Source organism: Lepidochelys olivacea (assembly GCF_965140295.1).
Source record: "Lepidochelys olivacea isolate rLepOli2 genome assembly, chromosome: 9".
Taxonomy (NCBI): Eukaryota; Metazoa; Chordata; order Testudines; family Cheloniidae; genus Lepidochelys; species Lepidochelys olivacea.
This window is the reverse complement of record NC_140419.1, coordinates 62,271,681-62,294,975: the sequence shown is the minus strand read 5'-3', so window position 1 is coordinate 62,294,975 and position 23,295 is coordinate 62,271,681. Positions and strand designations below refer to the sequence as shown.

At 44.7% G+C, this 23,295-nt stretch overlaps 1 protein-coding gene across 1 annotated transcript in view; it reads left to right on the top strand.

Annotated features, from left to right (window-relative positions):
• Positions 1–15,587: 15,587 nt before the first annotated feature.
• Positions 15,588–23,295, top strand: part of LOC311525744 (exocyst complex component 1-like) — a gene marked incomplete at its 3' end in the record, with an annotated part of 54,798 nt that continues 47,090 nt past the window's right edge. The window contains exons 1-2 of the mRNA XM_084638084.1: positions 15,588–15,712; positions 20,416–20,546. Of these exons, the coding sequence (XP_084494210.1) occupies positions 15,589–15,712; positions 20,416–20,546 (255 nt within the window). The 5' untranslated portion in view covers position 15,588. The remainder of the gene's footprint in view (positions 15,713–20,415; positions 20,547–23,295) is intronic.

Sequence of the window (23,295 nt, the reverse complement as noted above, 5' to 3'; positions counted from 1 at the left end):
TCTATACTGAAAATTATATTCCTACGGTCTGTGAGTTGGGCCGTCATCAAAAGGTGATAAACAGGTTTCTTTCAGGCAGAAGATGCTTATCTACCTTTCTGGCTATATATAGATTGAGTATTGTATACTTAAAAGTATAGAAATGTAGGATTGAAGGGACCTTGATAGGTCATCTAGTCCAGTCCCCTGCACTGACGCAGGACTAAATATTACCTAGACCATCCCTGACAGGTGTTTTGTGTAACCTGTTCCTAAACACAACCTCCCTAGGTAATTTGTTCCAGTGCTGAACTACCCTGACAGTTAGGAATTTTTTCCTAATGTCTAACCTGAGTCTCCTTTGCCGCAACTTAAGCCCATTGCTTCTTGTCCCATCCTCAGTGATTAAGGAGAACAATTTATCACCCTCCTTTTTATAACAACCTTTTACATACTTGAAGACTGTTAGCATGACCCCCCTCAGTTTTTTCTTCTCCAGTCTGAACAAACCCAATTTTTTCAATCTTTCCTCATAGGTCCTGTTTTCTAGCCCCTTCATCAATTTTGTTGCTCTCCTTTGGACTTTCTCCAATTTGTCCACCTTTTTCCTGAATTGCATTGCTCAGAACTGGACGCAATATTCCATAGAATCATAGAATATCAGGGTTGGAAGGGACCTCAGGAGGTCATCTAGTCCAATTCCCTGCTCAAAGCAGGACCAACCCCCAATTAAATCATCCCAGCCAGGGCTTTGTCAAGCCTGGCCTTAAAAACCTCTAAGGAAGGAGATTCCACCACCTCCCTAGGTGATTCCACCACCTCCCTAGGTAATCCATTCCAGTGCTTCACCACCCTCCTAGTGAAAAAGCTTTTCCTAATATCCAACTTAAACTTCCCACACTGCAACTTGAGACCATTACTCCTTGTTCTGTCATCTGGTACCACTGAGAACAGTCTAGATCCACCTTCTTTGGAACCCACTTTCACCTAGTAAAAAGCAGCTATCAAATCCCCCCTCATCCTTCTCTTCCGCAGACTAAATAATCCCAGTTCCCTCAGCCTTTCCTCATAAGTCATGTGCTCCAGCCCCCTAATCATTTTTGTTGCCCTTCACTGGACTCTTTCCAATTTTTCCACATCCTTCTTGTAGTGTGGGGCCCAAAACTGGACACAGTACTTCAGATGAGGCCTCACCAATGCCGAACAAAGGGAATGATCACGTCCCTCGATCTGCTGGCAATGCTCCTACTTATACAGCCCCACATGCCTTTAGCCTTCTTGGCAACAAGGGAACACTGTTGACTCATATCCAGCTTCTCGTCCACTGTAACCCCTTGATCCTTTTCTGCAGAACTGCTGCCTAGTTGCTTGGTCCCTAGTCTGTAGCGGTGCATGGGATTCTTCCATCCTAAGTGCAGGACTCTGCACTTGTCCTTGTTGAACCTCATCAGATTTCTTTTGGCCCAATCCTCCAATTTGTCAGTTGAACTTCACAATTAACATATATTTACAGTTTGAGCAAAATGCTAATCAAGCGATCGCAACATCTACAGGGAAGATTCTAGACTGGAAAAACCAAGCAGTGGGGAGTTATCCTGTTTACAAGGGAAGACAATGGATGATTGGTACTATATCTGGGGGTGCAGAAGTACACCCAATTATCCTGCACTGAGAGGACAAGTTGCCAGATGGCTTGTCTTATGAATGGAGGATTACAGCCGGTTTGGGTGTTTGATACTGGGAGAGAACCTTTGGGTGAGCTAACCTTTATGAGACAAGGGAGTGGCTTGTTAGGTAAGTTTAGGCTCCAGAAAGTGCATTGTGTTTTTATATGTAACCATGTGTTCTCATTCTTTCTACTTGCTTCTCAAATCTCTGCTCTTTGTTAAATAAACTTCTGTTTTTTATTATGTTGAAGTGCCGTGTGTTAAAGCAGAACTGTGATGTAAGGTGTAACTGGTAAGCTGGGATGCACTGTTCCTTTGGGAGCAGAGGATCGGCCAATTCTGCAAGGGTCCAGTGGATCAGGGGCTGGACACTCCAGAGGGATGCTCAGAGGACAGTGGGTTGGCGTGTGCCTATTGCTACCTATACAGAGAGAGCTGGGCCTGTGGAGGCCTGGAAGACAGGGCTTGTGTTGCCAGAGGCTGGTGGTTTCAGGGAGCTGATCCACAGCAGGCACAAACAAGATTCCTTTGAGCTAAGGGCAGGAGGTAGCGAGGGGCTTCACAACCCTGTCACTGTGCCTGGACAATTCATGCCTAGAATTCCAAGGAAGCTGATGGAGCATTTTCTGAACACCTGCTGAACCCTTTCACCTCCCGTAGACATCTGTGGGAGATGGGAGCGCTAAGCTGCTTACAGGATTGGGCCCTGACACTAGTGTCAGGTTTGTGTATCCCTGACTTTATGAAGAGGAAAAGGTGTGAGTCAGACACTATAGGCCATCTGAACTAAGTTCAGTGCCAGGTAAAATGATGGAGCCTCTCAGGGATAGACTGATGGAGTGGGATGAAGAGACAGCGGTGTTAAGCGGAAGCTAGGAAATCTGTACCAAAAATAAATAATGCCAGTCCAGTCCAGCCTAATCTCCTTTTGTGAATCAAGGGGTCAAGGAGGCAATTGACAAGGGAAATCCTCATAAGGAATCTAGACACTAGATCTCAGCAAAGCCTTTGACAAGTCATCACATAACCACATGGGGCTAGACTCCGGCCCGGGCCACTTTTGCACTGCTCTCCACACCACAGAGCTGCTGGAGAGCTGCGCTGAAAGGAAAATGGGAATTCCTCCTGAGAGAGGGGCATCTTTGCTCGCAATTGAGCCAGCATAGCCAGTTCTATGCCACTGAGTGCCCCCATCTCCACCTAGGGGGCAGGGGAGGGCCAAGCAGGGTTCTGAGAGCACAGTGTTCCCCCTATTCCTCAGGCTGTGCAGCAGGTCCTATGGGACACCTCTACAGCTTGCATAATTCACAGCAGCCTTTAGGATGCTCTAAATTATGCACGGGGTCTCCACCCAGCTCATGATCAGGAGAGTGGAAAGGTAAACTCAATGCAACTGAGGACCTGGCCCTTGAGTCCTAGACCAGCTGAGAGATTAGCTGCCAGGATACAGACGTGAGGCAGTCAGCAGGCACCCTGAGATCAGAGGCGAGAAAAAAGCGGATGCAGCCCAGCCCAAAGGCGGGGAGGCGATGATGGTGGACCGAGGGGTTTCCTGAGGAGAAACCTCCCAAATGTGTTACACAGTGCAGAAAAGACCTTCAGCACAGAGCAGGGCCACTACTTTACCCTTCTGCAAGAGCAGCGATCCCTTCCTGAAAGTAAGCAGGCAAAATCCTAAGGAAGAGGAAGCCGAGGTACCTCTCCCTGTGTGTGCCTTGCTTGTCATAACCTGTTGCTGTTACTCCTTCCTTTAGTCACTAGGAAAATCCAACTAAGCCATTTACCACTCCACACTGGGCAAGGACAAACTGCACATGTTACAGCTCCAGCCAGCAGTGGTGGGGGTCCAAAGTCTGACCGTGGGGTAATTGGACCTGATTCTTTACCACCACATGCTGTATGGGGAGTGCAGAGTAGGTGAGCAAAGCTATCGGTGGGGTGAGGGAGAAAGGAATTCCAAGCAGTTCGCAATTTGCACTAGCTTTGCACAGCCAGGAAGACCACCACATGGTGCAAAGTGGAGGAGAAGAAGGCCCCAGGGCCCCTATTGGCTCACTCTGGCAGTTGTGAATCACTTCTCTTCAGGGACAAACAGCAAAGTACATCTGAAACAGAAATGTAGGGGTTTGATTGCCACTGATGCTCCCAGGTGGGTGTCCTGAGTGCTCCAAATCATAGCACAGGGCCCAAATTTGATGGTCTCATGTCAGTCGTCATCTGTGAACATCCCAACCCTCTCCCTCTTTGCCAAGCACACATTTCGGCACCATTGGCAGTCTCTGTGACTGGATCTGTGATGTCATAGGTCCTGAGGGGACTTTCTTAGAAAAATGCAAGGATTCATCTTTTACCAAGCCCAGCAACAGGACCTGGGGGTTCCAGTCCGGGTGAAGGATCTGCCAAGGCAAATGAAGGATGAGAAGGACAAAGGCTGGCTCAGGGCCAACAGACCTGAGAATCCCATCTGGTGAGGGCAAGCGGAGGCAACTAGAATAACTCTGGCCCTCTCCTGCTGCAACTTCCTGAGAACTTTTAGTAAAAGAGGAAGAGAAGCAGAATGACAGCCATGCATTCTCTTCCCAGCATAATACTCTTATGAAGAGAGGCAGGATTGCCCAATGGTTAGGATGCCAGCCTGGAAATTAGGAGACCAAACTTCAATTCCTTCCTGTGCAAGAGACTTCCTGTGTGATTTCAGGCAAGTCACTTTTGCTTTGCCTGAACTCCCCTCCTGTAAAATGGGGATAGCATTGTCCCTATCTCACAGAGGTGATGTAAGGATAAATGCTGAGATACTAGCGGGGTGGGGACTCTGCAAGTGCCTAAAATAAGATTTGCCACCAACCGTTGACTATGGATGCCTGCAGAAAAACATTACACAGTTTTAATTCTCTGCTGGGACTTGTAGCAAAAAGATCTCTGCATGATCCCTTTTGGGAAGGGGGGAGGGAGGGAAACAGCACTACAGATTCCTAGTCTTGAGCTGGGTAGATGCTTCTGAGACTCTTGGCTGGAATGTTTAGTTTGCAAAGCTCCTGCTGTATACAGTGTCAATATGGACATACATACATAAATAAATATTTCAGGGTACCGTTAAAACCATGTCTATGTCTTCCCTTTGTTTATTTGGCCATTTGCACAAGGACATAGAGTGAATCAAGGGGCATCTGATAAAATATGGTCCACATTTCAGGCCTGAATGGCTCCACAATGCTTATGGCATCCACGATTGATCTGAGAAAATTCATCAGATTTGCCATCGGGAATATACTAACCCTAAATGAGGTTGGGTACCAGGTTTCATTAGTCTGAAAAGGTACAATGTTGCAGTTGCTGGGACAATTGAGGTGAGACTTATGAAAAATGGTCAACATTCTGTAGAGCACACAATTCTACTATAATCAGGAGGAACCAGCCATGTAAGCAGGGTGGCACTCATCTCCCATGCACTCTTTAATAAATCACTCACAATATGGCACCCTATTTCTGATATACCAGGCTGATGCATTGCCATGGGCAGCTGTCCGTCGTTGTAGCCTACACTCCTACCGAGGAAGCTGGACACTAATAAAAATAAAGTCTATTAACAGCTAGCAGTGACACAAGCTGTTCTGCCACAAGACAAACTTTATTATACTTGAAGATATGAACGCAGCACCAAGTTGTCCCAGAAATGGCTTTAAGGCTGTTCTTGGGCTATTCTGCTCTGGAACAATAAATGACAACTCTGAAATTTCTGTCTTTTTGCGCTTTTCATAACATTACCATCAGTGGCAGTAGGTTCAGGCACTTTGGTATCCACTGGGAACTCTGGAAATTCAACGATGGCTGGATGAGGAAGGAACTGGATCATATATTGGTCTGGAATCGGAGTTTAGGAAGGTCACATCAGATCTGCAGAGGTACAGATGACCCAACAAATACTAACCGTCGTCTCCTCGCTGCTAAAATGGCAATTGTGCCCCCAGATTTGCACGGAAGAGTGCACCTGTAGTGACACATAAGGCATACTGCATCTGTGAAAATTCAGCACTTGCTAACATGTTCTCTGTCACAGTGCATAAAAAAAAAATCGACATAGAATCAGCTTGGACAGCCATAAGCACAGTTATCTGAGGAGCTGTAGATGCCTAAACTGCAATGCTACAAGTAATGCCCGGGGTTATCTGATGAGACATTTCACATTCTGCAGATGAAACCTGAGACTAGTCTGCACCATGATGGCACTGAATGTAAACATTTACAAGGTATTTTTCGGGCAAGAGCAAAAGTGGATCGTGACACTTATTTTGAGAACTTGGCAGAAGATGGAATAAGATCTAAAAAATTACAACCTTCACTCAAAGCTATTCAATCACTTTGATGCAAAACTGGACTTTGCATGGAGTTTATGCTGATAAACAGGCTGATGGTAAAACATGCTCAACCCAAGAAGTCGTCCTGCAAAGATGGAAAGAATAGTGTGAGACTGCACTTAACCATCCTGAAGTGACTCCATGCCCAAATCTGGACACGTTCAGTTGTAGTAGCTGCAGTCCCTGACCCCAAAACCCATGTAGATGTACCTATGTTGGAAGAGATTCAATCTGCCATAAAGAAACTGTGAAGCAGGCATGATGCTGGACCCAACAGCATAGCACCTGAACTTCTCAGATGCACCACAGAACCCATAAGTGCTGCAGTACAGCACTTTTTGTCAGGGCTTAGATTGTTAGGAAGTTATGAATGGAGTAGAAGGAAGAGATCGTCATCCTACTTTATAAGGGGAAAGGCCCATGCACTGAGTACAGCAGCTACAGGCCAATAATTCTGTTATCTGTTCCTGGAAAAGTTTTTACACTTGTCCTACTCGCCCGGCTTCAGCCTCTTCTTGTGAAATGCTGTCACCCAGAGCTATCAGTTTTCACTGCTGGGCAATCTAGAATGGACACTCTACTTGCTCTTCATCTGAGATCCATTGCAAATTCAGTTGCCCCTTGAGAGCAGCATATGTAGACCTAAAGGCAGCCTTTGATTCTGTTGATAGAGCTGCCCCATGGAAGGCCCTACAAGGCATTGGCAGTCCCAACATTCTCCTGAGGTTAATTCAAGGATCTACATACTGACTCAGGTGTACCAGTGCGATGGGGGACCCATAAGTCTCACATGTTTTAAACTAGATACAGGGTGAAGCAGGAATGTGTCCTGGCCCCAGCCCCGTTCTCCCACTCAGTGGATTGGTTCCTTGAACATATCTCCGCAAATACCAGTATAACTGTTGGTTCAACCTCTTGTACCAAACTGGGTTATGTGGATGTTGTTGTCCTCATCAGTCAAAATGCAAACAACCTTAAAGATGCACTAGAGAGCTTCTAGCATGTGGCAGCTTCCCTTGGGCTAAGGATTTCTTGGGGGTATAAACAAAAATCCAGAGTTTTGCCACAAAAGTTGTGATACAAGACCTCTGTGCTGCCAGACAAACCATGGAAGTTGTGGATGATTTCATCTATCTAGCCAGTAAACTGTCATCACATGGGCACAGCTAGCCAGACATCCTAAGGAGAATTGCTTTAGCAGCCTCAGCAATGAAGGGCCTGCGTAGGGTCTGGAGCCAAAACAAGGTGAAATGATATACAAAAGTATGGATTTTCTCTAACTTGTGTGCTTCTGATCCTCTTATATGAATCTGAAACATGAATGTTGCTCAAACAAGACATCAGGAGGCTGGAGGCATTTCATATGCATTGCCAGCGGTGACTACTAGGCATAAAATGGATTGATGTTATCAGTAATAGGGATACATTACTGAGAACTGGCCTTGAGAGGACTGAAGTCATCACCCATCACCACCAGGTGGCACTTTTTGGTCCTACAGTTTGCCTTAGAGATAAAGTCACCACACATCATGCCCTGAAGATCAGACTTGAGACCAGGAGGGGACATTGCCCAGCTATGGACTGGTGGTGGCCACATGGTCATCTGCAAATAACGTGTCTGTACCAGATTAGTAATAACCCCATGGAACTTTTAAATGCTGGAATAAAGCCATATAACATGCCATGGGCATTCGTTGCTGCAGACCCTCGCTGTCTAAGGGTGCTGTTGTTGAGATAAATTGGGTTAGTTCGTAACTAACAGCTGTTTTCTTCTATCAGCAGACTCAGGCGGGGAAATGTGTGTTGGTTATATTTGGTTGATTTTCTTCACAACAATAAGGGCTCAAATCTTACTCCTGTATAAAATAAAAGCTTAGATTCTACAGCGTCTACATCTGTCATGAGGCCCAGATAAATAGCCAAGGGGGCCAGATCTCGCTTTGGGCTCATGTTTGACTGCTCAGCACTAAACAGAAGCTAGCTTTTAGCTCCTACAGAGAATGCCTGAATTAACCATTGCTCTCTGTGCTGGCTGCTTCTTTCTTCAATTGCTCAGACTACATGTATTTTCCTTTTAATACCAGACAAATTATAGGGCTTCAAAAAAGCATCACCATCCCATTGGAGTCAGTGCTTGTGTTCAGAGTGAGTTATCCTACCTAACTGTGTTTATAGTAGGGGGGGCCTATTCTCCCCTTTATGTGACTGTATGGAACACTCATTCCTGTTAATGGAGTTGTAAGCATGCAGGCAGGGAGAGCAGAATGCTCTCCCTGAGAGAGAGGATGTTAAGAAGCCCTGATTTACAGAAAAAAATATTAAATCATGAATGGAAGGCCAACCTGTAGTTTCCTTGCAATCTACCAGTAAATTACAGCACGTTGATGGACTCCTGCTGTGCAGTGCTAACATATTTTTTGCTATTATGGGTTGCCCCATCCAATTACACACCTCTGTGCTTGTCATGTCCTTCGTGCCATGAACTAAACACGTTGTTTTTCCAAAGCACCAAGCACAACAATAGTGTGGATTCTGCTTTCTCCAATCACAGGCTGTATATTACCCAACAGATACGACACCACTGGGTTAATGCCCTGAAGCCTTGCAGTCATGATCACCAGCCCACCATTCAGTTCTGATCACAGCCTAACATGGATGCAGGTGGGAAGACATAGTCTCAGCTCATGTGGCTTCTCAAGGGACCTGAGGACCTGATTCTGTTAGCATTTGGGAAATGAAATGGTTAACTAAAAGTCACCCCTTTCCAATGATCATTTATTTTCTTCCTGCCAGTTTAGATTTCTGTTGACTGTGAACTCTCTTGTGGGCAGGAGAAGGGTTGCCACCAATATATTTAAATGATATTCTAATGGATAGGCTTCTGCAGTGTCCACAGAATTAGACCTGAAAGGCTCACTCGGCCTGGAATTCAGTTTCCATCCTCAAAAGGCATCAGGGTGTTTTCCTGTGACCTTCTGTGTGTCATCCATGTTGCAACTGCAACAGCCTGTCAGACCTTTCACAGATGAAAAAGTTACAGGCAGTAAATGTCCTGGAGCATCTGTAGGCACCCTATTGCTGCTGGGCACTAGGAGCCTGCTCCTGAAGAGATCTACATGCACCTTTAACCGCTGTTGCAGTCAATGGGAATTGAGGGTGCTCAGCTTGTCTTTAGGAGATAGCCAACACCAAAATTGTTCAAGGCCTTGGCGCAGTCACAGCTTGGGACAGGATCTGGTCTGAAGTCTCCAGAGTCCTGTTGGACTCCGAATTAAGCCCAGATGACCAGGTTGCATCAGTATCTAAAAACGCCTTCTTTCACCTCCAGCTCTCTCGGAAACTTCCTCCCTTCCTTATGGACAAGGACCTGGCTACAGTGATCTATGCATTTGGTCACCTCCAGGCTGGACTACTGTAATTTGCGGTCTCTGAAGCTGAATGTGTAGATGAGGCATAGGCCCCAGCTGGTATAGAACGTGGCTGGCCACCTTCTCCATGGCTCGGTCACCACAAGAACATCAGGCTTAAGTCCCTCGCCTGGCTTCCAGTCAGCTCTCGATGCCAGTTTAAGGCCTTGGTCCTAATCTCCAAAGCAGTTAAAGGCTCAAGCCCCAGCCACATGAAAGACCAAATTTCAATCTCTGAACCTCTATGACAGCTGCGCTTCTCTGGGACAATGCAGAGCCCAAAACACGTGAGAGCTGGAGCAAAGCATTCTCTGTTAAGGGGATCTGGCTGTTGAACAATCTTCCAGAAGATTTCAGGCCGATCCAGACTCTGACCAACTTTAGGAAATGCTGCAAAACCTTCCTCTTTGAAAAACCTTTCCACCATGAGAATGACTCTCACAACACCGACACCCCCTTCTACTCCAAAACGTCTGCCAACCCACTGACTTCAGTCGGAAAAACACATGCTTACAGATAAGCATCTGCTCATGTGCTTTGCTGAACCAGGGTCTATCACAATCCCATCATTACTCTGTCTCATTCCAAAATCTATAGTACAACAGCCCTGAAATCACCCTTTTATAGGAGAAGAAATTGATGGCCATCTTTATGTGGTGAGGAGAAAAGCAATGTCCTATTGGGAGCTGTTCACACCATACCTGTCTTCCATTCAGAACTTCAAACCTTTTCAAACAAAGAAAAGAAAAGCCAATTTCACACCATTTTGCCTCCTGCCAACAACTGATTTTATCTATGGCTGCTTTGACACTTTGCTTATTCTAAGCCACACCTGCCTTGTGCCGCTCTCCGCTCTGGATGTTCGCATGAGCTATTTCCTGCCCCAACCTCAAGTCTGCTGCTTTCAGCACCATCACTCAGGTTCTTCAGACTTCCTGTTTTGCTCTTAAAGCTTTCATTTCGCAAACGTACCGTTTCCTGTTCTAAAGCTTCCTGCGACTGAAATCCCACAATTTGTCCTCAACAAGATACAGCTGGTAAAGTCTCAGTGATCTTCCTCTTGCTAACATTTATCTTGCTGTTTGTACCCTTTCTGGATTGGTGATCTGGATTTTTGTGCAGATCTCTGGGGGGTTTCAATGAGATCCTGCTACTCTGAAACCTTAAATATTACAGATTCTTTCTAGAACACAAGGGGTTAAAATAGGTAGGTTACAGATTGCTCTTTGGTTACATTCAGATAAGATATTGTGCTTTCTGTATTAAGTTAGAGAGGAGATGATGGTCCCTTTATTAGCTTGACTTTCAATCATTTCCCTTAAGGGGTTGCTTAGATCGTATTATAGGGGGGTGAGGGATAGCTCAGTGGTTTGAGCATTGGCCTGCTAAACCTAGGGTTGTGAACTCAATCCTTGAGGGGCCCATTTAGGGATCTGGGCCCAAAATTGGGGATTGGTCCTGCTTTGAGCAGGGGGGTTGGACTAGATGACCTCCTAAGGTCCCTTCCAACCCTGATATTCTATAATTCTATGTATTAACGTGTTCAAAATAGCAGATGTATATGGTCTGGTCTCAAGGCTGTCTCTTTGTAGGTGAATATCATTAGCAAGGCCTGAAATGGAGAGGATTGAAAAGCCGTCAGGAATGGGGAGGCAAAGAAAACCTAGCTAGAGGATTTGCATTCAAAGTGATGGCAGTAGAATGATTGTAAAGATAAATCTCTTTCTTGCTCCAGCACCAGAAAAAAAGTTTAAATAATCATGGGAGTGATTGCAGTCTGTGTAAATAAACAGTTGAGCTGAAAGGTTAATCACTAAGTAAGATGTACATGAAGGGTTTAATTTATTTGATTTAGCTGCACAATCCCTATTTATATTAAGAAATTGCTGATGTCTCATGGGAAACTTTCAAAATCGTTATTTTAAAATCAATGCTGTTCCTTCAAAATAGTTTTGTTTTTACACGGTTTCTTTTCTGGTTCTTAATTACTAACACATTTGCATCAAACACAATCTTTGCTTCCTGGGTTCCTTGCAGCTTATTATTGAAATTGATAGACTGTTTACAAAGTCACAATCGGCTGTTGCCGAAATGATGATAACAGTCACTAACTGGCATCCCCTCCCTTTTATTGTCAAACAGTATTTATATTAGAAATACAGAACCAGGAACCTGCAGTTAGAGAGTACAGATGCTCGGGAATTTTCCAGCAAAATATATTTTCGATAGAAAATGCAGTTTACCCATAAGTGCAATTTTCCAGGAGAAAATTTCAATTTTTTTCTGAAATTTTTCAATGTTCCATCAGGGAAATCGAAAAAAACCATTTCCTTTCAAGTTGGGGCAACCCACATCGAAACATTCTGGTTTGTCAACCTGAATCAAAATGTTTGTTTCTGGATCAGTTTGATGTTAATCTTTGTCGGCCTGTGCTGCTGCCACGTCTCTGTAGTCATGTATCCATCTTCGTCTGTGGGCTGGGCTAGGGTGATCAGATAGCCAGTGTTAAAAATCAGGACAGGCCTGGGGGTAATAGACACCTATAAAAGAAAAAGCCCCAAATATCAGGACTGTCCCTACTCCCTATAAAATCGGGACATCTAGTCACCCTAGGCCGGGCTAGCTGTCTGGACTACATCTGCCAGGACAAACCACCTCCCACGTTATAGGAATTGTGATTTTCAACCAGCTCAATATCCTCAGTTAATACCAGGCATTCAAGTTCAAGGGATAATGATCCTGACATCCTTTGTAAAATACTTTGAGATCTACTGATGAAAACAGCTATATGAGAGCTATGTATTTTTATTTTGAGACTTGATCACACATCATGTTTCACATTTAGACCTCTGTGTGCTGAGAAGTATGTTCAGGCGCACAATCAACAGTAGCAGATGAAAAATTAAAATTTCTCTCTTTCAGCTTGACTGGTACAACTGCGGATGTCAACGGGGCATGTTAGCAATGTAATTGGGAGGAGAATTTAAACACCCCCCCACCACCATTTTCCTAATAACAAAGATCAAAGGAAGAGAAATACAGAAACAGGGAGGAATACCCAGGATTCCATAGTTAAAGCTTCTACTTTTACTTGATTTTCTACTCCCTTGTTTTTACCCTTTCTAATTTCTGACTGGAGCAGCTGATTTGTTGGCACATTGGGATACTTAAAATAGTATTAGAAAAGATATTTCTCAGCAAGTTTGGAAAGTGACCAGTTACAAGTGTTTATTTGCTAATCAATCAAAAATTGCATGCATGTTAAAATCCCCTACCGGTGTCTCATGATTTTCAGCCCATCCATACTCAGTGGCAGCCATTTTTCAGAGTCCCAGTGTCTCACACAGCCTGGGGGTCTCTCAGTCTCTGCACAGGGCATTTACGGTGTAAGATTCCCCCTACGGGAGAGGGTCTTTCTGAACCCTTCCTCCACTGGATTGGAGCCATATAATGCTGGGAGGGAGACTAGAGAAGCCCATTTCACTCTCTTGGCAAGTGCCCTGCCTGTTCTCTATGATCCTGGAAGACCTGCAATAGCCCCCAGGCTTGAGGGAGAGGAACCCACTAATTCAGTGGCGGAAGGAACTGGAGGAGAGGAGTTGCGGTGGTGGCTGAGACTCTGTCCCCTCCTGATCCTGCCAGCCAATCCCCTTCACCCAAACACCGACCCAGCGGGGCCTGTGGAGGGTGCCGAGGGGGGAGCAGCCAGCAGGGGAGGGAAGGAGAAGCAGCCACCGGCCCAGCAGCAGCAGGGAGCTGCTGAGCAAGGAGTACTGCCCAGCTTGTATGCAAGGGGCCTGGAGGGGTTATGGGTGGGGGGCGCGAACTGAGGGGTTGAGGGGAGGAGGGTTGGGAGGGCATTGGGGAGTGCTAGACTGCAGGGAGCGATAGCATTAATGGGGCAGAACATTAGCAGAGGGGAGAATACAGCCTGTGGGGGAGACTGCTGTGTCTGGGGGAATGGGGGAGTATTTAACCATGGGCACCTGATCTGGGACTTCAAAATTGCCACATAATGCCAACTGGATGCAGCTCTTTCAGAGGTGTTTTGCTAAGCCAGCGTAGGGTAGCTCTGGACAGATCCAGTGTAGATAGGCCTCGGTGGGAGTGTTGGCTTCATTCCCCGACCCCTAAGGGCCTTGGAGGCCCAGTCAGTCCCCAGGAGCCTAGTTAGGCTTACTGAGGTAAAACAGTCAGGTGGACAGCACAGGGGGCGACCCCCAGAAGCCTGTAAAGGCTGCAGTAAGTAGGAAAGCAGGGCCCTTCAGCTGTCCAAGTAGCCCCCACTGCCCAGTATGTGTTCCCTGCGCCCCTCTGTGCCTTATCATTGCCCAGCCTGGATACTCACTTTTTAGGTCAAACTGTAGAATCTCATGGTCTTAGCTCTGGTGGTCACAGGATCACTTCCTGGTAATGACCAAGATGACCAAGTCCTCACATTGCCCGATTGCTCCCAAGGCCCTCTAATATCTAGGACAACCCAGAGGCATGCTGCCAGTCTACATCTCCCCCTGTACTCTACCTCTGCTCACCCTCAGTGCTCTTCTTCTTTCATTATGTTGCCAAATGCCTTTCCTAAGCATTTATTTACTGCTTAAAAACATGTCCAGAGCCTGCATGTGTGCAGATTCACAGTGCGTTTTTTAAGGTTGGGTTTGGGAATTCTACAGTTAACCTTAGCTGGTGATGTCCACAGCTGTTAATGTTTAAATGATGTGCGTAATGGTAAATTTTCTTTATTACGCCATTCATAAAAACTAATATTTTGTATGAAGGTCACATCTAAGAGTCCCAATCATGAACCAGGCTCTCTACAAAATAGACCAAATATTTCTGACTAAATATTTTTTTTAAAAAAAATCAACATTTGGGCTTTTATTAAAGGTTGGAAAATAATTTTTTACCAAGTCACTTTAATTTAAAAACCAAACAAAACAAATAAACAGCCCCTATCTTTTGGAAGGAAACTTTACATGGGGAAAAAAAGTAACCTGGTGGTTGTTCTGGGTCTTTGCATTTTGATTTTCCAGGGTTCCCTCCCCCAATACTGCTAGTTTTGATTGGTGAGCTTAGTCACATGGTGGGAATTTTCAAAATCAAAAAGTTTGTATCCCTGAGTCCCCAAGCCTCTTGGAACTATGCCTGGGTAGGTGCAATTTATGCATCATCCCTTGCTTAGGGCTGTATTTAAGGACACTTTCTAGTCCTATATGACTATATACACACTGGGGCTTGATTGTCATAACTGTTATGCAAGTTTTAAACTGGAGTAACTCCATTGACTTTGATGGATTTAATCCTGATTTATACCAGCATGAGGGAGACATGCTCACAGTTGAAACAGTTTGATATTCCTGGGAATTGAAATTCCTATACTAATGTGAGATAGTCATTACAATGTTGTGCTAGTGAATCTTTTACTCCTTGCTCTGTATTTGAAATATATTGAGAACTGGGAAATATTTAAGATTCTTCTCAAATACTAGGCCTGACTCTCCAGTGCTTTGAATTTTTGGGAGTTATTTACACCAGGTCACAGTGAGTATGAAATACTAAGGGTTGCACTACACTGAAAACATACATCAGCATCGCTACATCTCTCAGGCGCATGATAAACCCCTGAGACTTGTAGCTATGCCAACCTAACCCCTGCTGTAGACAGTGCTAGATCGGGGAGGTGGATTAACTACAGTGATGGCAGAACCCCTCCCATCGCTGGAGTGCATGTCTACACTGAACTGCTACACTGCTGCAGCTGTGTCATATAAGTGTAGCCATAGCCTAACACTCCGATCTGGACGTCTCTCGAAAAGACAATCAGGAGTTATGTACTTGATGCAGGAATCACTGTTGAAGCTATTTTGGTCTGTGTTGTGCAGGAGGTCTGACTACATGATCATAATTGTCCCTGTTGGCTCTAAAAAAATCTATGACAACTTACTTTGCACTCACTTTGAACACAAGGTGCAAGGCACTGAAGACTCAGAGCCATAGAATCACAGTGTCTGTGTAATAATGCATATTTATCAAAGTGCATCAAACAGACAGGGCACTTATCTATTTATTTTCATACCCTGGGAGTGGAGGGCCAATGGGACCGTCACCCAGGTTCTGATGACAGACAAATGTAAGGGGAAAGAGCACAATTATTGTTGCTTACTGTCTCATGCACAGCTCACCATGGCCTCTCCCTGGATCTTACTGGAGAAGGATGTGTTTAACCCCCAGAATGAGAGACTGCTGGAAATCGTCCATGTCTGGAAAACAGGAAAGAAGAGGAAGAACTCCATCCTCTGTGTAGTTGGTAAGTGCCTTGGTAGCACAGAGAAAATGGCACACAAAAGGCTGTTGTGATGTGGTCAGGTATTTTGGAGGAACTGTTGATTTAATCTCTGGTGGGTAATTTCCTGGTGAGTAATTTCCTGGTAAGTTTAATTACCGCAGAGAAGGTACTTGTCTTTTTTTATATGATACTTTTAATATTAAAATCAAAAAGTACCTGGACCTTAGGGTGGTTTATCACAAGATTTCACATCATAGCATGTTAAGAGCTGGAGATGAAGGAGGCAGGGGTTCGCTTTGGCTGCATAAAGATCTCCCAACAGCCTATAGAAAGGCTAACAATTTACAGGGCTACTCCCTATATTAGTAACTATTATTCCCATTAATGTCTCATTGTGACACTTTGGGGTTCAACCCAGACCAGTCAGGGGTCATCACCTGCCTTGCAACCCTGGAAGCCTTAAATGCTGGGCTACTGTGGCTCACAGCCCTGACTATGCCTGCCAACATACAAGCATGCAGGCCACACCCTGGCTTCCACTTCCCAGTTTCATAGATTCATAGATATTTAGGTCAGAAGGGACCATTATGATCATCTAGTCTGACCTCCTGCACAATGCAGGCCACAGAATTTCACCCACCACTCCTAAAAAAGACCTCACACCTATATCTGTGCTATTGAAGTCCTCAAATTGTAGTTTGAAGACCTCAAGGAGCAGAGAATCCTCCAGCAAGTGACCCGTGCCCCATGCTACAGAGGAAGGCGAAAAACCTCCAGGGCCTTCCAATCTGCCCTGGAGGAAAATTCCTTCCCGACCCCAAATATGGCGATCAGCTAAACCCTGAGCATATGGGCAAGATTCATCAGCCAGATACTACAGAAAATTCTTTCCCGGGTAACTTGGATCTTACCCCATCTAAAAACCCATCACAGGCCATTGGGCCTATTTACCATGAATATTTAATTACCAAAACCATGTTATCCCATCATACCATCTCCTCCATAAACTTATCGAGTTTAATCTTAAAGCAAGATAGATCTTTTGCCCCCACTACTTCCCTCGGAAGGCTATTCCAAAACTTCACTCCTCTGATGGTTAGAAACCTTCGTCTAATTTCTAATCTAAATTTCCTAGTGGCCAGTTTATATCCATTTGTTCTTGTGTCCACATTGGTACTGAGTTTAAATAATTCCTCTCCCTCTCTGGTATTTATCCCTCTGATATATTTATAGAGAGCAATCATATCTCCCCTCAACCTTCTTTTAGTTAGGCTAAACAAGCCAAGCTCCCTGAGTCTCCTTTCATAAGACAAGTTTTCCATTCCTCGGATCATCCTAGTAGCCCTTCTCTGTACCTGTTCCAGTTTGAATTCATCCTTCTTAAACATGGGAGACCAGAACTGCACACAGTATTCCAGGTGAGGTCTCACCAGTGCCTTATATAACGGTACTAAAACCTCCTTATCCCTACTGGAAATACCTCTCCTGATGCATCCCAAGATGACATTAGCTTTTTTCACAGCCATATCACACTGGCAGCTCATAGTCATCCTATGATCAACCAATACTCCAAGGTCCTTTTCCTCCTCCGTTACTTCTAGTTGATGCGTCCCTAGCTTATAACTAAAATTCTTGTTATTAATCCCTAAATGCATGACCTTACACTTCTCACTATTAAATTTCATCCTATTCCTATTACTCCAGTTTACAAGGTCATCCAGATCCTCCTGTAGGGTATCCCTGTCCTTCTCTAAATTAGCAATACCTCCCAGCTTTGTATCATCTGCAAACTTTATTAGCACACTCCCACTTTTTGTGCCCAGGTCAGTAATAAAAAGATTAAATAAGATTGGTCCCAAAACTGATCCTTGAGGAACTCCACTGGTAACCTCCCTCCAACTTGACAGTTCACCTTTCAGTAGGACCCGTTGTAGTCTCCCCTTTAACCAATTCCCTATCCACCTTTCAATTTTCCTATTGATGCCCATCTTATCCAATTTAACTAATAATTCCCCATGTGGCACAGTATCAAACGCCTTACTAAAATCTAAGTAAATTAGATCCACTGCATTTCCTTTATCTAAAAAATCTGTTACTCTCTCAAAGAAGGAGATCAGGTTGGTTTGGCACGATCTACCTTTTGTAAAACCATGTTGTATTTTGTCCCATTTACCATTGACTTCAATGTCCTTAACTACCTTCTCCTTCAAAATTTTTTCCAAGACCTTGCATACTACAGATGTCAAACTAACAGGCCTATAATTACTAGGATCACTTTTTTTCCCTTTCTTAAAAATAGGAACTATGTTAGCAATTCTCCAATCATACGGTACAACCCCTGAGTTTACAGATTCATTAAAAATTCTTGCTAATGGGCTTGCAATTTCTTGTGCCAATTCTTTTAATATTCTTGGATGAAGATTATCTGGGCCCCCCGATTTAGTCCCATTAAGCTGTTTGAGTTTCGCTTCTACCTCAGATATGGTGATGTCTACCTCCATATCCTCATTCCCATTTATCATGCTACCATTATCCCTAAGATCCTCTTTAGTCTTATTAAAGACTGAGGCAAAGTATTTGTTTAGATATTGGGCCATGCCTAGATTATCCTTGACCTCCACTCCATCCTCAGTTTTTAGCGGTCCCACTTCTTCTTTCTTTGTTTTCTTCCTATTTATATGACTATAGAACCTTTTACTATTGGTTTTAATTTAGTTACTCTTTGCAGGCTGACCCCAACACCCTCCCAGTCCCAAATTTCCCCCAAACCATCTGCCAATATGACAATCCGCTGAGGTTCCCAGAATTGTGAGTTACAGTGTTACCCCTTTCAGCCTCAGCAAATGAGAATTTTGCTACTGCTAAGCTGTGTGACAACTCCCTGACACACCAGCTTGTCTGCCATGCCAGCCAACTCTTCAGGATTCTGCCTGACCAAATCTTGCCTAGCGGGTAACAAACAGTGAATCCCAACTCCCGAGTTCCCCAGAGACATCTCCCTGAAGAGGCCAAGCCCTCTCCTGGAATACTCCCAAAAGTTAAGTTCATTGCTCCTTTAAAGAGACAACAGCAGCTTATTAATTTAACTGGGGTTTGACAAACTCTTACTTCAGTCACTGCACTGAACTGGTTTATAGTAAAGGACAGACAAGTTTATTAAACAACATCACAGGTTTAAGTGATACCAAGTATAAGGAGTAAAGACAGAAATGGTGACAAACAAAAGTAAGATTACTCTAATACTTAATTTCAACAAGTTACAATCTTTGCCTAAGCATGTTCTCACCTATATTCAGTTACCAGAGACTTCAACCCTCTTGGCTGATGGACCCAACATTCTGAGATTTCAAGAGCACTGGCCCCTTGAGTGCCCCAGTGATGGATACCAAAACGGCTTTCCGTTTCGGCTTCCATTGTTTGGATTCCATAATGCTTAATTTACATTCGAGATGGGTAGATCGTGGCCTTCCTGTAAGGGAAAAAACCTGTTTCTGCCCATGCTTGGTCAGACTTTAAAGTATAATATCAGGGAGTATCCATAATTCCTCATGTAGTGTTAATACAGATATTTCACGGTAATATTGATCACCAGTGTGCCACAGGCTTACATAAAAGACCTTACCCAATACCCATTTATAATACAGTAACATTGTAAACATTTGGCTGCTTATCATTTGAGGTTCAGACCCTCTCTCCCCCCCACTCATCAGGTTGCTGGCTTTCTTTACCTTTTATGTAAATATACCTTCATTGTCTCTGCCAGATAACCAGGAGGATCAGACAAGCAAATACGCATTCCTATATCTAGGGCAGACTGGGCTTATGCATTGCTTGCCAAACATACATAATTCTCGCACATATATAACTCTTTGTGCACATCCTGTACATACATTACTCAATATTAATGATCAGTGAGTTATTAGTTTTCCAGTGGTATATTACATGCCAACTTTTTGGTAAAGATCATGACAACATGTAACCTGATTTAAAGATCGGTCTGGAGCAAAGAATTTATAACAGGTGCAGTATTGAAGAACACCATAATTCTGTCTCTCTATTACTCTACAGAGAGTTTCAGTAGCATCTAGTTGATTTAGGAGCTTAAGACAGATTGAGTTTCCATAAGATTTGGTCTCCTGGGTGACTCAATCCCACTTTAGGCTGGTCAGAAAACAAGAATTCCATTTTGTGAAAAACAGGCATAGAACACCATACCTTTCGAAAACTCGGTGTGAAAAAACATAAGAGAGGGACCCCACTCTCACATATCCCCCAGAATAGCCAATAGCCCAGTGGCTAGGGACTGATGTGGGAGAAGCGAGTTTGAGTCCCCAATATGGAGCAGGGACTTGAATCTGGGTTTCATACATCTGAGAAGAGTGCCCTAACTGCCAGTACAGGGAGTCTCCATGGCCTAATGAATATTTAATTATTTATACAAAAATTGAACAGCACCAACAGGAGATGTTGTGAGAACCTAACTGATTGAACAACCCAGTGGTTAGGGCACTCACCTAGAATGGGGGAAACCTAGGTTCTGAATCAGAAAATTCATTCAAGTAGTTCTATGAGACCAAATCCCATATGGTAGCATTCACGGAAAAGCAGTGTCAATACAGTGTTTGTAACCCTACATATCAGCCAGTCGGACACGTACTTGTGCACTTTGAATGTGTATCTCAGGCCAGCAGTAACGTCAGTTTTTTCTGCCTTCTCCCATCCAGTGGCTGCTTGTAGGCCAATGCAGTTGTTCCTAGAGAAGGTAAAGAAGGCGGATCGAGGTGATCAGTACAAGATGACTGACAGGTGGCCCTTAAAGGATCTGAAGCTAGTAGATGGGAAGAATGTCAAACAGGTACTGTTAACCCCTGCTTCCTATCAGGGTAAAGGGCATGAGAGAATACATGATGGTGAACAGAGAGAGGAATGGATGGGCAGAGGATATGAAGCCAGAGGTACTTAGCCCTGGTCTTAGTTTTCAGTAAGAAGAATGCATGTGTGTGTAGGCAGCGGATGGGGATGAGAGAATGGACCCAAATTGCTTTTAATCCACAACGAAACAAGGTGGAACAAACTTTGAGCTCAATAAAATCTTGTGAGAAGAAAATCACTGCAGGAAACATGCCAGCCTTTTCCTTTCCTTGGCAAGGTTTTGCCCAGGGTCTGCCCATTCCCGGGCAATGTACCAACCCTACCGGAGTGCTTTGGACTTTTCTCATGTCTCTTTTGGGATAGGGGTAGGGCTGTTTAGGAGGTGGGGAAGGTGGGTAGCAAGCAGGGAAATGCTCCTCCTTCCTTGACACAAAGAAGTAGAGGGACGAGAGTAGCAGTAGCAGGTTGAATGGAACTCAGAGCGGGTTGAGCAATGAGTGATTGTTGCATTGGCAGAGCCTGATCCAGCTCCCACCAGAGCCAACAGGAGCATCCACTGATTTAAATGGGGGTTGAATCAGGTTCTGTCAGTGCAACAGTCACGCATCGTAGTCATACATAGCCTGCACCCTCCTGGCAAATGAGAGCTTTCAAGCGCTTTTTCTAGCGGTCTTCATACAGACTTTGGAGATGGACTTGGTCCTCAACTCTGCAAAGCGCTCCACTTGAGAGATCACCCACTGTTTGCAGACCCCATTGCAAGACCCATCTGTTTGCCCACACTGATGCAGGTTATTTACAGGCATCTGTCTAAGCTATTTAATACTTAACCAGAGGGTATTTATTGTAAGGATGTTTCTTGGAGAGTGTGGGTGGTGGGTTGCTGTCAGTTTGTGCTTCAACGGTGACATTATGGCAGTTGGCAGAGAGCTCTTGGAAAGAGGTATTTCATTTCTGCCGCCTGTTGTTGGCAGCATGTTAAATTTGTTATAATTAGTTTTTTATTAATGGGACTGTGCCAGGGGCCTTGGCAATGAGCCCATGTTTGTACAAACATAGAAGTAAATGAAAGGAAGTCATCTAAATAGTTTTCCATTCTGTCTCAAAGACATGCCTGCAGGCGCCAAAAAGAGTGAGAAACATAGCCTGCTCATTAGGACTTGCTTAGAAAATAATACTTCCAACTTTGCAGGGAGGTTTTGATCAAAAGTTGCAAGCTGAACTGACATTTCATTTTGTTACGTTCCTCCATGCATAGACAGCACACAGATACTTTCCACCAGCCTGATCTTTAATTTAGATGACAGCCCGGATTCTACTCTCCATTAAATCAGTGGGAGTCTTTCCAGGCCCAATCAGGGCTTAAGAGAACAACAAAACAAGAACGAACAAAAGTAGAGGCTCCACAAGGGAGCACATAGTGTCTCCTTTGTAACAGTCTGCACTGACCTGGACAAAAAATGGCTGCCTATCTTGGCAGACAGCCCAGTATTTGGAGATTTAAGAGGGACAGTACACAGAAAACAAAGGCATAGCAGTTACATACCAGTAGCAAAATAGACCACGCTTTTCTGTGATGATAATCTTGAAGAAAGAATCAAAATAGAAATTTAAAACATTTTGCTCCAATAGCAGCAGGCATTGGGGCAAATGGGCAGCAAACTGAGCACCACATGTTGCATCCCAGAAATGTAGACATTGCCTATCATTTGAATTTATTAATCTCGTGTAATAATCTCACGAGAAGGCTGCACTGGTATGCTGGGATATGTCTGCATCATGATGTCACCTTGGCTAGAGACAAACTTTCATCCTTACAAATGCAACGCCACCACGCTGACATACTGACAGGGCATCACTGTACAAAGTCACACCACCACCAGACTGTAATTCCTTTAGACTGGGTAATGTAGCAGTCTCTCCTCACCTCACACCCTATGCCAACAGCGGCTCCAGCCCTGCTGATCTGCCTCTTCTCATTATTCAGCCCTCCAGCCAGGTCACTTGAAAGTCTCTCCCCTTCAGAGGTACTAACGGCCAACAAACAGGAGTATGTATCCATCCATCTGGACTTCAGCCCTCAACTCGAGGCCCACGGTCCCTAGTCCCTTTTCTTCAGGGCTCTCAGTTGTCCTCTCCTTCTCAGGGGATGGCCATCACCTTCCCTGGGACACCCATCACCTTCCCCAGGCCCTTGTACTACACTGGGTTCCAGTCCAGGGACCCCATAAGCAAAAACCAAGGTCAGCTCTATCAGACTCCTCACTGCTGCCTTCTGGACTTCTTCCTATCAAAGACTTTTTGCAGGCCTCGCTAGGTTCTCCCTTCTCCCAGGGCCAGAACTCACAGGGCTCTCCCCTGAAATCCCCCCCATAAAATTCCAAACCAACAGAACAAACTTAACCCAACTTCTGCCCTCCTGGAGCTTGTTCTTTCATGTCTCTCACATTTCCCCTGCTCAGCTGAACACCTCCCAGAGCTCTCTCCCTGGAAGTCCAGATCCTGCCCTACTGTCCAAGCCCATCACCAGAGCCTGCTCCACATCTCTCCCAGCCTCCCACCAGACCTCACCACTCAGGAGAAATTCCCAGGACCAACTTTCCCCCTGACCACGCCAGTCTCTCCACCCTTCAGTACCCACAGACAAACTGCAGAGTTCCTTCCCTTTCTCCCTGCAGCCTCTTTGTGTACCACACTTCCTCTCTTCATAGCACCAACCAGCTCCTCCCCAG